The sequence below is a fragment of the Myxocyprinus asiaticus genome, chromosome 45 (genome assembly GCF_019703515.2).
Source record: "Myxocyprinus asiaticus isolate MX2 ecotype Aquarium Trade chromosome 45, UBuf_Myxa_2, whole genome shotgun sequence".
In the NCBI taxonomy this organism is placed as follows: domain Eukaryota; kingdom Metazoa; phylum Chordata; class Actinopteri; order Cypriniformes; family Catostomidae; genus Myxocyprinus; species Myxocyprinus asiaticus.
In genome coordinates, this window is record NC_059388.1 from 16,664,379 (window position 1) to 16,679,020 (window position 14,642).

Here is a 14,642-nt window from a genome sequence, read left to right on the forward strand (position 1 = left end):
AGAGGGGCAGTCTTACAGTTCTGCTGTGTGGAGAAGGTGGACTGGTGTGGGCCCTGGAGCAGTTCTTCCATCATGGATTTCGCACAGCTCGACTCTTTCAGAAGAATGTCTTTGTGTGGGACTTCTTTGGTAAGCTTTACATTTTTTTCTTCAACTGTGAGAGAAGAGGAATTAATTTAGATTTACTTTATTCTGTTAGTGTTTACTGCCTTGGTTCGAGTGCACTAAACTTTTATAGTGTTATTACTGGTCTTTTGTAATGTTATTACAATATTACTACAATCTCTATTTCATAATATGACAATAATAATGTGTACTTTTTCGTTATCCTTCTCATTGTGTTGTTCCAGCCAAAACTTCTCAGGTAGTCCTGGTATTGAATTACCCCAAAAGGTTTAATGGAAAATTCTTTCTTTCTTTAGCTTAGGACACTTAGTGCCCACTTGAGTTTTTAGTGGTAAATTCATGACCTTTAAGTCTTTCTAATGGAGACATTGAAGCATGAAGCAATCATGTTTTCTGATATGTGATAGCAATTATCTTTATCATCATTATTACATTTTGTTTAAAACATATATAAGGAAAAAGTAAATGGAATATGATGGGATACAAGGTCTGGAATGGAATATTCCGGGTTCTATACAGGTTAAGCTCTATCGACAGCATTTGTGTTATGTTGATTACCACAAAAATTTATTTTGACATCTCATTTTCTTTTTAAAAAAAAAAAAAAAAAAAAAAATAATATATATATATATATATATATTAGTCTTAAGATTCTATTATTGTCCTAGTTATACATATATTTTCATTAAAAATGAGTTTATTTTATTTTAAGTGTAAGAGGTAATAATTTTAAATCTTGAGAATATGTATAAATAAATTGATTAAATTGAAGCATTTGACGGATGTGACACCATTTATATTTTATATGGTCAGAAAAAAATGGTCTCATGCAGGGCCTAGCATTTTGGGGGCCCTAAGCAGATTTTTTAAAATGGGGCCCCCTACCTACAAGTACACCTATCCAAACACACCCAACATCAGTAACTAAGCAAGTTTAAATTGTGCAAATAAACAGGTCTATTTATTCAAAATCAAAAAGCTTAAAAATGCAAAACTATCAACTGTAGTTTATCAGCACAGGTATATTTACTACAGAAGTACAAAAAACAAAGAAAATAGTTTTTAAAACAAACGCGTCAAATGCACAAATTAATAAATATATTTAATGAAGTTATTTGGAAATTAATAAGAATTAAATTACCAAATTACAGTATGGTAGGCTACAGTAGATGATATTTACACTTGCTGTAAATAGTGGCATATGTTATTTGCACACTGGTGTTTATTAAAACCTTATATAATCTAACAACATCAGTGTATGAAGTAGTATTGTGACTGAACTTAATTACATCACTGGCAGTGGGAAGAAACGCACTTGATGTGTCACGTAATGGTAACTGCTGTCTTTAAACGCGCAGCATGGCTTTAGAGCAGTGTCCTCAGGTCCAGAAAATGGGTAACCGAGTTGCGCCTTGACCCTCACTTTCAGCCGGCCCATGAAATGCCGAGCCGCTGGAAAAAGCCACCAACCACGCGTTCCAGACCGGGAAAAGTGTGCATTGCGCCCATCCGACCCCCTTCTCCGAACTGCCCAACATTTAGTGAACCCCCCCGATCATGACGAGAACACCATGTTTGGGCTACTTTCAGTGATATCATACTCCCCTTAGACGTTTTCTTTACACCTTTTGTGTTCATTTTTATTTAAAATTAATGACTTTACAATGGCATGTACAGCCACTGTCTGTCTTCACTTACATGGGGAGAATAGTGAAATTGGCAAAGGGTGGACTTGAACCCGGATCGCACACGCAACTAACCTACTAATTACTAATGTCACTGTGGCATGGGGGGGGGCGTGGTCATGTGTCGGTCTGCGGGAGATGGAGAGCAGTAAGGCTCGTTACCTGGCTCATAATTAACTCTAACACCTGTCTCTCATTATAGTGATGGCGGAGGGAGACTTAAAAGGCATGCCAGAGCATCAGAGAGGGAGAGAGAGTGACCTACAAGTCCAGAGACAGCCACGAGTGTTTTTTGTTTATTATTTAGTCTGTTCTGACGGTTACCGTCGATTGTGTGTGAAGCTGAGAATTAAAAAGACTGACCTTCAATCTGCTTCGCTGTCTCCTGACTCCTCCATTGCCCCGAACTAAGAACTGTTACAGTCACCACATCAGATCTCAGGATGATGGTCAAATGCACATACTTATCTCTCCATGTCTTTTCTTCGAAGCGTATGCAATCATTTTAATAATTTTGATAGGTTACATCGGATTATCGGTGTGCATATAGCTGGGCTGTGTGCCCAGTGATATTGACAATTATTGCAAATAATTATTTGGCTATATCAAACCTGTGGTAGGGGGGCCCCTGGTGGCCGTGGGGGCCCTATGCAGCCACATATGTCGCTTAATAGGCAGGGCCGGCACTGCCCTCATGAAGGTAAAAAATGCCCTTGAAAATCAAATCCAGGGGGCAAATTTTGTCCCTTAATGTAAAAGTTCATTTCTGACAGGTGGGACACATTTTGTTTTGGGGTTTAACCCTCAGAGGCCCTGGGTAACAGAATTGCAATGTTTAACTGCAACGTTTCAAACAATTAAATACCTTTTTTGTTTAAAAAAATAAATAAAACTACACAGATACTCTGAACTGTATCACAACAACAATAGTTATGGTGGGGAAAATGCATATTGAATGTCACAAAACTTGCTAAAATCAAAACATGCTTAAAAATCAAGATTTTTATAATTTGTGGCTTCCTAAGAACACTTTCCAAGGAGTAAAATAGAAAACAATACATAAGTGTCAATGTTTTGGTTATGCTGAGGGTTAATGCAATATGTGTTTTGTTAATGTGTGGTGTGTGTGTGTGTGTTGTACAGAAAGGGCAGTAGCGTGTTTGGAGAATGCAGATCAAACTGGAGATTTGCAAGAAACACCAGAGCCTCTTGGTCCGAATTGTGAATCTTTTTGTCGTTACGTCAATGGCATCAACAATACACCACGCAACATTGGCAAAGACGGCAAGTTCCAGCTGCTAGTTATCCTTGGGGCAAGGTAAGTTGATGCACCAACATAAAAACACACATTTCTTGGAGTAAATTCTTAAGTTTGAATTCAAGCATCTAAAAGTCAGAGCCAATAATACTTAAGATTGTCTACATGTGTATTCCACACTGCACAGAGACCGATTGTTGTCACAGTGGCTCCCTCCACTGGCCGAATGCCCTGTCATCACACGGATGTACGAGGAGAATGCATTGCTGCGAGACAACCTTACAGTCAGCTCTCTCGTCGGCGTCCTGCAAACGCTCAATGACTTCCCCATCACGCTGGAGACCTCCCTAACGAAGGGCGTTGACCTTTAACTTCTCATACTGAGATCAAAGTCAGACTCCGCTCTCTGTTCTAGCATCTCTGGCCCTCTCTTCTGCCACCCTCAGGGCCAAAACGGCTCTAAATATGACTCCGCCTTGTGCATTCGCTGACTGGGCATGACTAGATACTTCTCCATATGACTGCCACCTGCATCCCCAAAGAAATGAGACTCGGAACTTCAGAAAGGTGTTTTGTAGCAGTATTTTGAGTTCTTTTGAACTGAAAGCAGTGTTAGCGGCATATTTGAGAAAACTTTCCTAAACTTTACCTGTGAATTTGGGTTTCAAATCTGTGGTCATTTCTGCACACATTTGTCTGTGAGCGCGTGTGAAAATGTAGTTGTATTCTCTAGCGGGTATGCTTCATATTATGTGCCATCTTTGGAAAGCACTGTAGGAAGCATGTTTTTGACAATGTTACTTAAGATAACAAGCATTTGTGAAATGGTTTAACCACTGAGGAGCCTTAGTACTGACAGATTATATATGTCCTAAACATTCAATAATGGTTTTATTAGAGGTTCAACAGGCAACTATATTTGAAAGTATTTGAGTTTATCTGTAAATTTGATGTCTTTATGTTTAAACTAATGCCATCCATGCTTTGATTTTCAGTCAATATCTAAGGAATATTCTTTCAACAAAACAATGGATAGTCCAAACCTGGTTGTCAATTTGAAACATTCTTTATAAATGGTAAAGCAAAGTCTGTTGAATGAAATTTAAGAGAAAATGGACATTCATCAAGATGTGAATTACAGTACTGTAAGTGTTACAAGATGCGTTGATGTCTGAAAGTGTGTGTGTGCGTGCGCATGTGGTTTATCAGATTAACACTTTGGGAATATATGTTTATTTTGCCAATGAGTATTAAGTTTCATTCATAGATACTTTTGTGTACTTTTTATTTAGAGAAACACAGAAAATCAACGTAAAAGCAATAACACACCACTTTAAGAACCAGTGTGTGCCGTCACATGTACAGTTACAAAAGTTTGAAATAGAGTAAATTGCCTTTCTCACTTAAATATTAATGAGCAGTTATCTGTGGGGTGCTTTAAATAAATAAAAAATTGTAAACCCTACTATTTAATACTAATTGAAGGTCTTTGAAATCCAGCATATTACATTGTAAATCCATGTGTAATTACTGCAGACTTGCACATCTCTTACAAGTATTGTCCTTAACCCTGTTTATGTTCTTTTATGCCTCTGTTTTAAACCCTAAAACTATGCTGAGAGAAATTAAGTAGGATTTACAGATGAAGACAGTTGTTACAGGTTGTCTGAGAATCACTTTTTTTTTTTTTTTTTTCATTGTTGCATAATATTAAGTTTAGCTTTTTAACATGACTCAGTATTTTATCTAGTTGTTTATCAGTGATATAGCACGTATTCAACCTGTGTATTTTATTTCTTTTTTTATAAGGACTACTTTCATGACACTGGTTTATGTTTGGACTAATAACTGAATCTTGGGGTTAATTATGCAGTAATGTGTCACTGTATCATTTATTTTAGTAAATGGGTTCGATATGGGATATCCATCAAACAAAAAAGTTTTATGTCCCCAAATTTTCTGAAATCAAAGAGAATCGTCTCGCTGGAAAGATGAGGAAGCCACGGGAACTATCCCTTTTGTTTTTGCTGCCGTTGCATGCTACATGTTTTAGATCTTGGAGAAGTACTGTCGCTGTAAATGAATTGGTTCCTCTCATGGGCTCCTTTCTGTTCTATTCAGGACTCATTCAATTCTGGTTGATTTGTTTTATTCCTGTATGAGAGCAAACAATGCATTTTTCCTCTTTCATCAGTTATATTATGAAAAGCTCCCTGTGTATAATAAGTGTATGCATTCATCAGTTTTGTTGTTTATATTTGTAAAGCAACTCATTAAAATTGCTCAGTATGTCCATACTTGTTCCCTCAGAATCCTTTGTCATTTTGTGAGCAGTTGTTTGTGCAGACAAGACACTTTCTTACATTAAGGTGAATACAGGTAAAGTTGGATGCTTTCTGATCAATTGCTTTTAGTGTTGTTTTTAAAATATGATCCAAATGGCTACATCAATGTCATGCTAGTTTAGGATGGACGTAATGCTGATTTTGAGTAATGGAAGAATATACATTATGATAGATGGTTTAACTTAAAGGGATAATTCACCCAAAAATAAAAATTCTCTCATTTACTCGTCCTCATGCCATTCCAGATGTGTATGACTTAGTTTTGCAGGACAAAAACTAAGATTTTTAGAAGAATATCTCAGATATGTAGATCCATATAATGCAAGTGAATAGTGAACAAAACTTTGAAGCTCTAAAAAGCACATAAAGGCAGCATAAAAGTAATCCATATGACTCTAGTGGTTTAATCCATGGGTGATTCTCATTTCCTCACTCTTCCGTCCTTCAGTCCGTGACCCGGAAACCAATCATAGTCTGCCAAGATGAAGGACGTATCAATTCTCTAAATACACTGCGAGGATCGAGGAAGCTTCCCCGAGGACGCTTGGGTGAGGAAACGCAGGAGCATCCTGGTGCATGTATTAATTCTCCTCTGCCTTCACATCTGACACAATAGTTTTAATTCATGTATCACCTTTCCAGTTTAAATAAACCATAATTGACAAACTGCAACAGTGCATCTTGAATTATTTGGATTTATTATGAAGATATTATCGAATAAAGTTTCAATGACATAATGGCAAGCGTGCCGAGGTACTGCAACTGCACAAAAACGTGCTCTGAAATGACGTGTGAGTGAGCAATCCGCGTGAGAATCCATCTTGCTTTGATTCCTCCGTCCTTTTTTCCTTTCCTTGGATCATTTCCTAAGAGGGTGGAGCTAGGAAGCAAGGAAAGGAAACGAGGATGCACAATTTTAAAAAATGTCTTCTGAAGCGATCCAATTGACTTTGGGTGAGAATGGGCCAAAATGTAGCTCCTTTTTCGCTGTACATCTTGCCATTGAAGTCTCTAGGCACGATCAAGATTTCAAGCTCGATTACATTTCCTAGTGCTTGACACATGTGTAGAGTGCTAGATGATGCTAGTAAGTGTAATCAAGTTTGAAATCATGAACCCCAAGGAGACTGCTGATGTCAAGATTTATAGTGAAAAAGGAGTTACATTTGGGTCTGTTCTCACCCAAAAAGATTGTATCGCTTCAGAAGACATGGATTTAACTACTGGAGTCTTATAGATTACTTCCATGCTGCCTTTATGTGCTTTTTGGAGCTTAAAATGTTTGGTCACCATTCACTTGCACTGTATGGACCTACAGCGCTGTGATAGTCTTCTAAAAATCTTTATTTGTGTTCAGCAGAAGAAAGTCATACACATCTGGGCTAGCATGAGGGTGAGTGAATGAGAAGAGGATTTTCATTTTGGGTGAACTATCCCTTTAATGAGAAACCATAAATCCCAAAAAACAGAGAATTTTTATTGTTATGACCTCATATCGGTCGGAGTCTCCAAGCCAGACAGTTACAGCTCCTTCAACATATATTTAAAGAGTCCGGAAAACAACTATCTGGAACTATTTTCATGGTGAAATATCGTAGACGAAGCTGTCGACTTGTGCTCATGGCTGACGGACACTGACCAAGAGGAATGGGCTTTTCGCTACGACATCTGCCCACCTCTTGTTGTGGTAGTAGCTCGTAACTCCGCCCACTGGGGGGTAGCAGTGCAAGGATTTGAAATGACTGCTGCCCTAGCAACCGGACCCACCCACGTTTCCCGCGTAATTTTCTCTTCCATATATGGGCAACAGAATGCAGACGCAGTCGAACGTCAGCCGCGTATGCAAATGAGTTTGATTGAAGAAATTCAGAAAATGGTGGCTGGACGTCGGCGCATGCGTAAGTATTTTACTATACCCAGAAAGTGAGGCGTCCCTGGTAGTGGCGCATTGTTAAATGAGTAACATTTGTAACGCTCGTGACTGTTGGATTTCGCTGTGTGATTTGACTATAACTGCCGCATGTAAAGGTAAGACAAAATCTTTTCTTAAAAGTAACTTAACTGTTTCCTACGGCTGCAAAATATGTCATATTCGCTTTTCGAGAGGCCTCCTTAAGAAGTTATGTGACAGTGCGATGCCCCGGTGAAAGCTGTCGCATATTAATCACAAGGGCACCGTAAAAAGAGCATTGCTGAAATTGTTACAAATTTCGCTGCAGTGTGAAAGCGCGCGACAAGTTCACATATTAGGGCGCTCACATCTTTTGCTGATGATATCTAATAGGTGTTGGTACTTCTCTGTATGCGTTACATATGAGTGTTTGTACAGGAACAGACAACCTTCGGCATTTATAATACAATGATACACAGATTGGCTCAAAACTAGGTATATAAACTGTGATGCAGAACAAATATTATAAATAAGTATGCATGACTAGCACATTAATTCAAAGCAAGTTCTGCCGTTTGTACTCCTTTTTTATTAACTTGCGATGCCCAACTCTCCATCTGACTGCGTGTGGTCTCGCGCTCCTCTGTTGGTGGGTGTGTGTTTCAAAACAAACCCACATTTAACAAGCTCGTCAACAACGCTTCTAAACTTCTGATTCACTACCTCAAGTAATTGGCGCACGGAGATGAACATTGCTACAACGATTAAAGCGCCCCGTTACTGTCGTGCTACTGTTTAAATGCGGTGTCACTGACGTAGAGCGAATAAAATCGATATTTGATTTTAATATTCTGATGGACTCTTTCAAAGTGTCCCGTCAAGAAAAAACGGCCAAACATGTGTGTATTGTTGCGTTCAAAGCTTTTAAACAAAGTTGTTGCATGGACTGCATGTGTTTACAGTCTCGAGCGCAAAGCATGGTGTCGCACAAGCCTCTGACTCGGAGTCGCGCGGAAAACAAAGAGCAACGGTCGAGCGGTTCGACTACATTTAAACGTATTTCCTCTCTGAGCGTCACTTGTATCAGAGAAAGCACACGAATGTATTGTTCTCGGAGAACAACAATAGTTTGCGTCAAACTGCGGGGGAAACATGCTGAATGTGTCTGTTTAAAGACGCCGTATGGCGTGCCATGCTTCCGCGCGAGCTGGTGGGCGGTGAATACGGAGAGGCGCGAGCACCATTTCAATGCAGTGTGTGAACGGCCGCACATTTAAACATCAATAATGTCCTTTTGATTTTACCGAGATAACTTTAATGGAGACATTAAGACGTGTTATTGGCACTTTTCGGTCTAGGTTTTCGCTATGGCATCGCATTACTTGCCCCCATTTTCCGCCCCTCCCCTCCGCTGAAACGCGTTGCCATGTTTGAATTGCGTCAGAGGCAGAATTATAAAAGCGCCAGTTCAGCTCTCGCGCTGCGAAAAAAATCTGTATGCATCATACATTTTGCATAAAGTAGCGTCTACTGTTCTTTTAGCAAAAATATGACACGGATATTTAATTTTATATATAAATATTTATATTTATATATATATATATATATATTAGTGTGAAAATGAATTTCCAAAGGTTTCAGAAAGTCATGGTTAGAAGCATCCTATGTAATGACCACTTATAACGTATGAATTTGATGCCTTGCATCTGTCACCGATCTCTATCGCTGCGGAGGCCACTAGTGTCCCGCATCCGGCTCCATCAGCACCGAGCTTATATAAGACAGAACACTCAGTCCATTTAGCTCTTATCCCACTGACCTGACGTGATGAATGATAACCTACATTTAATATCTCTCTCTCTCTCTCTCTCTCTCTCTCTCTCTCTCTCTCTCTGTCTCTCTCTGACGTATGTACAGGAGTTATGAATTCTAAAAGTAAGAGACACAATAAGACATGATAGATAACCTGCGTACAAATTCACGCGTGTATTTTTGTGCCTTCCAAGTACTCGGCCAATTTTGTCACAAAGATGTACTATATTAACCATAGTTTCAGCCGAAATACAGGCAACATAGTTTCTACAGCCATTGTTACTTCTATAAAACTTGGAATTAGGCACCACTGTCATTAGAAATAGAAATTAAATAGCATGACAAAGATTTTGAATGCCTCTTAAAGGGATAGTTCACCTTAAAATAAAATTTCTCTCATTTACCTCATGCCATCCCAGATGTGTATGACTTTCTTTCTTCTGCAGAACACAAATGAAGATTTTTAGAAGAATATCTCAGCTCTGTAAGTCCATACAATGCAAGTGAATGGTGACCAGAACTCAGAAGGTCCAAAAAGCACAAAGGCAGCTTAAAATTAATCCATAAGACTCAAGTGGTTAAATCTATGTCTTCAGAAGTGATATGATAGGTGTGGGTGAGAAACAGATCACTTTCCTTTTTTACTTTATATCTCCACTTTTGACCAGCAACAACCAGTAGTGGCTGAATGTGAATGTGAAAGTGGATATTTACAGCAGAAAAGGACTTAATATCATATAGCTTCAGAAGACATTGATTAAGCCACAGGAGTCTTATAGATTACTTTTATGCTGTCTTTATGTCCTTTATTGCATTGTGAGGAACAGCAGAGCAGAAATATTCTTCTAAAAACCTTTATCTGGGTTCTGCAGAAGAAAGAAAGGCATACACATCTGGGATGGCATGAGGGTAAGTGAATGATAAGAGAATTTTCATTTTTTGGTAAACTATCCCTTCAAACTGTTTCCAGTAGTGTTGCTGTTAGGGGCCTAGAGACTTAGGCCTATACAGTCAGGGGGCCCAGAATGCCTATACAGCCCTGGTTATATGTAATTGTGGTATGTTATCTGTTTACAAAAGTATAGAAAAATTAAAAATCAGTGTGGAGCAACAAAAGTACAAACAGAAGAGTTGTTTTACTTCTGTTATTTCTATCACTGTTCATGTATTTGCAGATGTTTGGCTTTCATAAGCCGAAGATGTACCGCAGCCTCGATGGATGTTGCATCTGCAGGGCAAAATCCTCCAGCTCTCGGTTCACTGACAGCAAACGATATGAGAGAGACTTCCAAAGCTGTTTTGGGTGAGTTGAGTATTAATTATTGGTTTCTTAAATTTTGTCTGTCTCCTGCTCTCGCTTCTATACTACTCTAGCTACCATTGGAACTTGGTAGTGCAATACTGCAGATATTTTTTATATTTGTAGTGATCAGTGAGGCCATTTAATTGGCCGATATTTGGCCATTTTGTGATTATCTGCATCAGCCTATAACCGTGTTCGCTTGGCCGATTAACAGAAGGGTTAATTTTTCCTTGTGTCAGTAAATCTGTCAGTTGATTTGTCAATGGATTGTTAACAGTTCCTATTTTCAAGGTTTTTTTTTTTTTCAAATGTGAGTAAATATTGCTTAAATAAGTGTGCAAAATTTGTGGAATAATGTTGATTAGCACAAAAATTTATTTTGACTCGTCCCTCTTTTTCTTAAAAAAAAAAAAAGCAAAAATCTGGGTTCCAGTGAGGCACTTACAATGGAAGTGAATGGGGCCAATCTGTAAATACTAAAATACTCATAGTTTCAAAAGTATAGCCACAAGACGCATACAATGTGTGTTAACATGATTTTAGTGTGATAAAATCGCTTCCTAACCTTTTCTGTGTGAAGTTATAGCCAATTTTACAACTTCGTTGCCATGGCGACGTAACATTGTAAACCCTGAAATGGCTGTAAAAACAATGTTTTACAGCTCAAATAATACACAAGTTTTAACAGAAGAATTAATGTAAGTGCTTTTATGAAATTATAAGCTTCACATTTCTGCCTTCAAACCCTCCAAAAATTGGCCCCATTCACTTCCATTGTAAGTTCTTTACTTTAACCCTTTTTTTAAAAATTTTTTTTATTATTATTATTTTTTTTTTTAAGCAAATTGATTTTTGTGGTATTTAAAATTATGCCACAAATGTTATCAATTGAGCTTAGCTTTTATTGAACCCGGAATATTCCTTTAAATTGTATTATGTTTATCTGCATTTATATCGGCCATAGGCCATCATGATCTCTACATATCGGTTTCAACCACTAGACTTTTGAATGACAAATTCCTTATGTTCTTTATTTGTTAGTCGCTTTGGATTAAAGCATCTGCTAAATGACTAAATGTAAATGTAAAATGTGTGTGTGGTTCATTCCTAATAACATAGTAATAACATCTGTCTGGTTTAATTACTGTGGTTACAGGAAGTGTATATCTGTAGTAGAACATTTTAGTCTTTTGAAAGACAATTTATTTTTTGAAGGGATATAATAATATTGGTGTTTGCCCATTCCATGAGAGAACTGTAGTCATTTCCATGCATGCTGCAAGTGTAATAAATATAACGTGATATGGTATGCTTTTACAGTTTAGGTGAGACTCGCTCAGGTGAAATCTGTAATGCTTGCGTCCTGCTGGTAAAACGCTGGAAGAAGCTTCCTGTCGGTTCCAAGAAGAACTGGAATCATGTAAGCTCCATTAGATGTCCCACGTTCTATGGTCCCAATTAGGCTGTGCACATACAGTATACACACATATACTCGCATATATATGTATAAAGTTACATATAGTCACATTTTCTGGCAATTGATTTAACTGACCGTGTATAGAAATATACTACTTGTAGTTCCCAGTAGAGTCTGAAGGTTGTTATCACAAACAGGTGGTTGATGCACGAGGGGGGCCCAGTCTGAAAACTACAGTAAAATCAAAGAAAATCAAATCCCTGTCCAGACGGATAAGACCGAACCAGATCAGCCGGCTTCAGAAAGAACTAAAAAGACACAGTAAGTAACGAATCATATTAATTCAACAGACAAAATAACATATTTCAATTGAAAACAACATGTAAGGGTTCTTTACTTGTTCCTGATTAAATCATCTTTTCGTCAACAGATTCTGATGCTCACAGCACCACCTCCAGTGCCAGCCCCGCCCAGTCACCCAGCTACAGTAACCAATCAGATGAAGGCTCTGACTCTGAGTTGGCTTCTGGCTCTGCCCGCTCACCAGTCTTTTCCTTCTTGGACCTGACATACTGGAAAAGGTATTTAAACTGATTTATGAGTATGACCTTTTTTGTTCATCTCAATAAATTGTTTGAAATGAAAGAGGAGTTCATTCTGTCAAACCCAATCTCTATAGGCAGCGGGTATGCTGTGGCATCATCTATAAAGGTCGCTTTGGGGAGGTGCTGATTGACCCTCATCTTTACAAGCCCTGCTGTCAGAAAAAACAGGAGCAAGAGCAGGAGGAAGAGGATGAGGAAGAGGACGAGGGCGACCTTGAGAAGGAGGAGGTGCAGAGCAGTAAAGAAATGATTTCTTCCATTCAACCGCAGTCACCTTTCACTTCTCCCCAAATCAAAATGGAGCAAGAAGTGGATGAGGAGTGGTGATGATGTCACATTCCCAGAGTACTGACCTGGCATTCTTAGGAAGCCTTCGAGAGTAGGAGGCTTAATTATGACCTCAGGCGCTCTTAAAGACATTCCTTCGGATTGCCTTCAATTCAAGAGCAGCTGGATCCTTGTTTGTCTTTTCATCTTCCTTTCTTTCTTTTTTGTTTAGAATTTGTCTCTTTTTTTCAGTTCCTTTGCTGTCGAATCAGTTTGCTGTTGTTTTATTTATCAAACTTAACTGGTGTCCATGTGTTCCAGAGCCTGGTGCCATGCTATTTCAGTGAGGATTTTGTCTACTCCTTTCTTTTTTCTTTTTTTTTTTTTTTTTTTTTTTTAGACCAGTAAAACGAGTTTCCTTTTTTTCCTTCATCCAGCTCAAACACAAAATGCTGGATCTACATACATCATACAGAGAAATGTAGTGAACAGACTTGGATAGTGACCACAACCCATATGCTGTAACTATTGTACCCAAGGCGCTCTATCACCATTGTGCCCTTCCTCTGGGGTGGCTGTCTGTGCAGTTAGTTAGTCTACAGTATTCTAGCAAAATTAAGATGGCAATGTTCTACCATTTTGCTGGGATAGAGCCATACTATTATAGGGAAGCCTTTGATCCTTGCTTTGCCTTTTCTACATGTATAAATTATTTTTAATTTGTGCAAGTCTTTCTCTGTATTGTTATGGCCTGCCCTCTTCCATTTTTCTCTGGGTTTGGACTTAAGCTAAACGCTTAACTCTGATAAGACAGCATTTCTGTGTTGTTGAGATGGACTGGGCATGGCCAAACAAAATGATGCCTGGCTATCAACACTCTTGTATTCAACGTCCTAATGTAAATATTTTTTTTTGGACAAGATCAGTGTCAAGCATGAACGCTAAGGAAACTATTGTCTTGATGGGAATCTGCATGAATTTTGCATGGCCTTCTAAGAAGTTCAAGATTATTTCATTTTTAAAACCTTTTGTTTTGCAACCATGTTTGCAACATTAATAATTTGGGCAAATTTTGAGATGGTCTGAATATTTATTTTTGTAGATAAATAAAAGAACAAAAAATAAAATCAGAATTTAATTGCAATGTGACCTTTTAAGATTTCAGTGTTTAAATATTACAGGGATTGCATTTTTTATTTTAATTTTATTATTATTTTTAAAGAATTGGATAGTTTCAATATAGTCTCATTCAAAGCCAAAAAGCCCAATGTTTTTGCTATTTATTGTCAACTTGTATACATGTGTTCATATACCTCCTCTCGCTCTGCCTTTAATACAGTGTACTCTCATTGACAGATACTACTTCAATTTTTTTTAGGTCATAAAAGGGTTAAACATATGGTCTAATTGTTTTAGTCATTGTTCCTTTTCTTGGTTTGGTTTGATGTGAATTTTTTTGTTTGTTTGTTTGCATTTTTTCTTCAGGGAAAACATGATAATATACATTTTTATGTTTTTTTTTTTTTTTTTTATTGGAATACTGAAAGGCTAAACCAATGTGACCAATGCAACCAATGTAGGCTTGTACATTTTAATTATAATTTGCCTGTCTGTAATAAGCTGTTATATAATATACACGCAAGGAGTATTCATACTATATATCCAGGGTTTTCCCTATGGTCTAGTACATCTGTCCTAATGATTTATTTGTTTTATTTTTTATGATGGCCTTTTCTGTCTTGGATTGTATAAATTCCGTTGTCTCTCACATACTTCTGTTTATTTCCAGGGGATGGCACTATTTGAGCTCACACAGAAGCACTCAATTGCACAGTAATTTTATTTCTTTCTAGGCATGTTTTTTTTTTTTTTGTTTTGTTTTTTTTCAGCCCAGTTTTTAAAATGATATTTTGATGGTGGCAGCTTGTGGCAT

At 37.8% G+C, this 14,642-nt stretch overlaps 2 protein-coding genes across 8 annotated transcripts in view; both read left to right on the top strand.

The window, feature by feature from the left end:
- Window positions 1-5,366, top strand: part of LOC127435093 (DENN domain-containing protein 5B-like) — a 70,259-nt gene extending 64,893 nt beyond the window's left edge. For all 7 annotated transcript variants that reach the window (XM_051688271.1, XM_051688272.1, XM_051688274.1 and 4 more), the window contains 3 exons: window positions 3-129; window positions 2,955-3,129; window positions 3,257-5,366. In XM_051688271.1, the coding sequence (XP_051544231.1) occupies window positions 3-129; window positions 2,955-3,129; window positions 3,257-3,440 (486 nt within the window). In that variant the 3' untranslated portion in view covers window positions 3,441-5,366. The remainder of the gene's footprint in view (window positions 1-2; window positions 130-2,954; window positions 3,130-3,256) is intronic.
- Window positions 5,367-7,282: 1,916 nt separating this feature from the next.
- Window positions 7,283-14,262, top strand: LOC127435111 (SIN3-HDAC complex-associated factor-like). The gene is made up of 6 exons (XM_051688318.1): window positions 7,283-7,442; window positions 10,293-10,420; window positions 11,741-11,840; window positions 12,035-12,158; window positions 12,268-12,418; window positions 12,517-14,262. The coding sequence occupies exons 2-6, from the start codon at window positions 10,293-10,295 to the stop codon at window positions 12,767-12,769; spliced, it is 756 nt and encodes a 251-aa protein (XP_051544278.1). The 5' UTR covers window positions 7,283-7,442; the 3' UTR covers window positions 12,770-14,262.
- Window positions 14,263-14,642: the final 380 nt, after the last annotated feature.

Excerpts from the sequence above, each read along its gene's own strand:
- LOC127435111 (XM_051688318.1), top strand. The coding sequence starts at position 10,293 with ATGTTTGGCTTTCATAAGCCGAAGATGTACCGCAGCCTCGATGGATGT. Across the intron at positions 10,421-11,740 it reads GACTTCCAAAGCTGTTTTGG|TTTAGGTGAGACTCGCTCAG; the intron begins GTGAGTTGAGTA and ends ATGCTTTTACAG. Across the intron at positions 12,419-12,516 it reads GACCTGACATACTGGAAAAG|GCAGCGGGTATGCTGTGGCA; the intron begins GTATTTAAACTG and ends CAATCTCTATAG.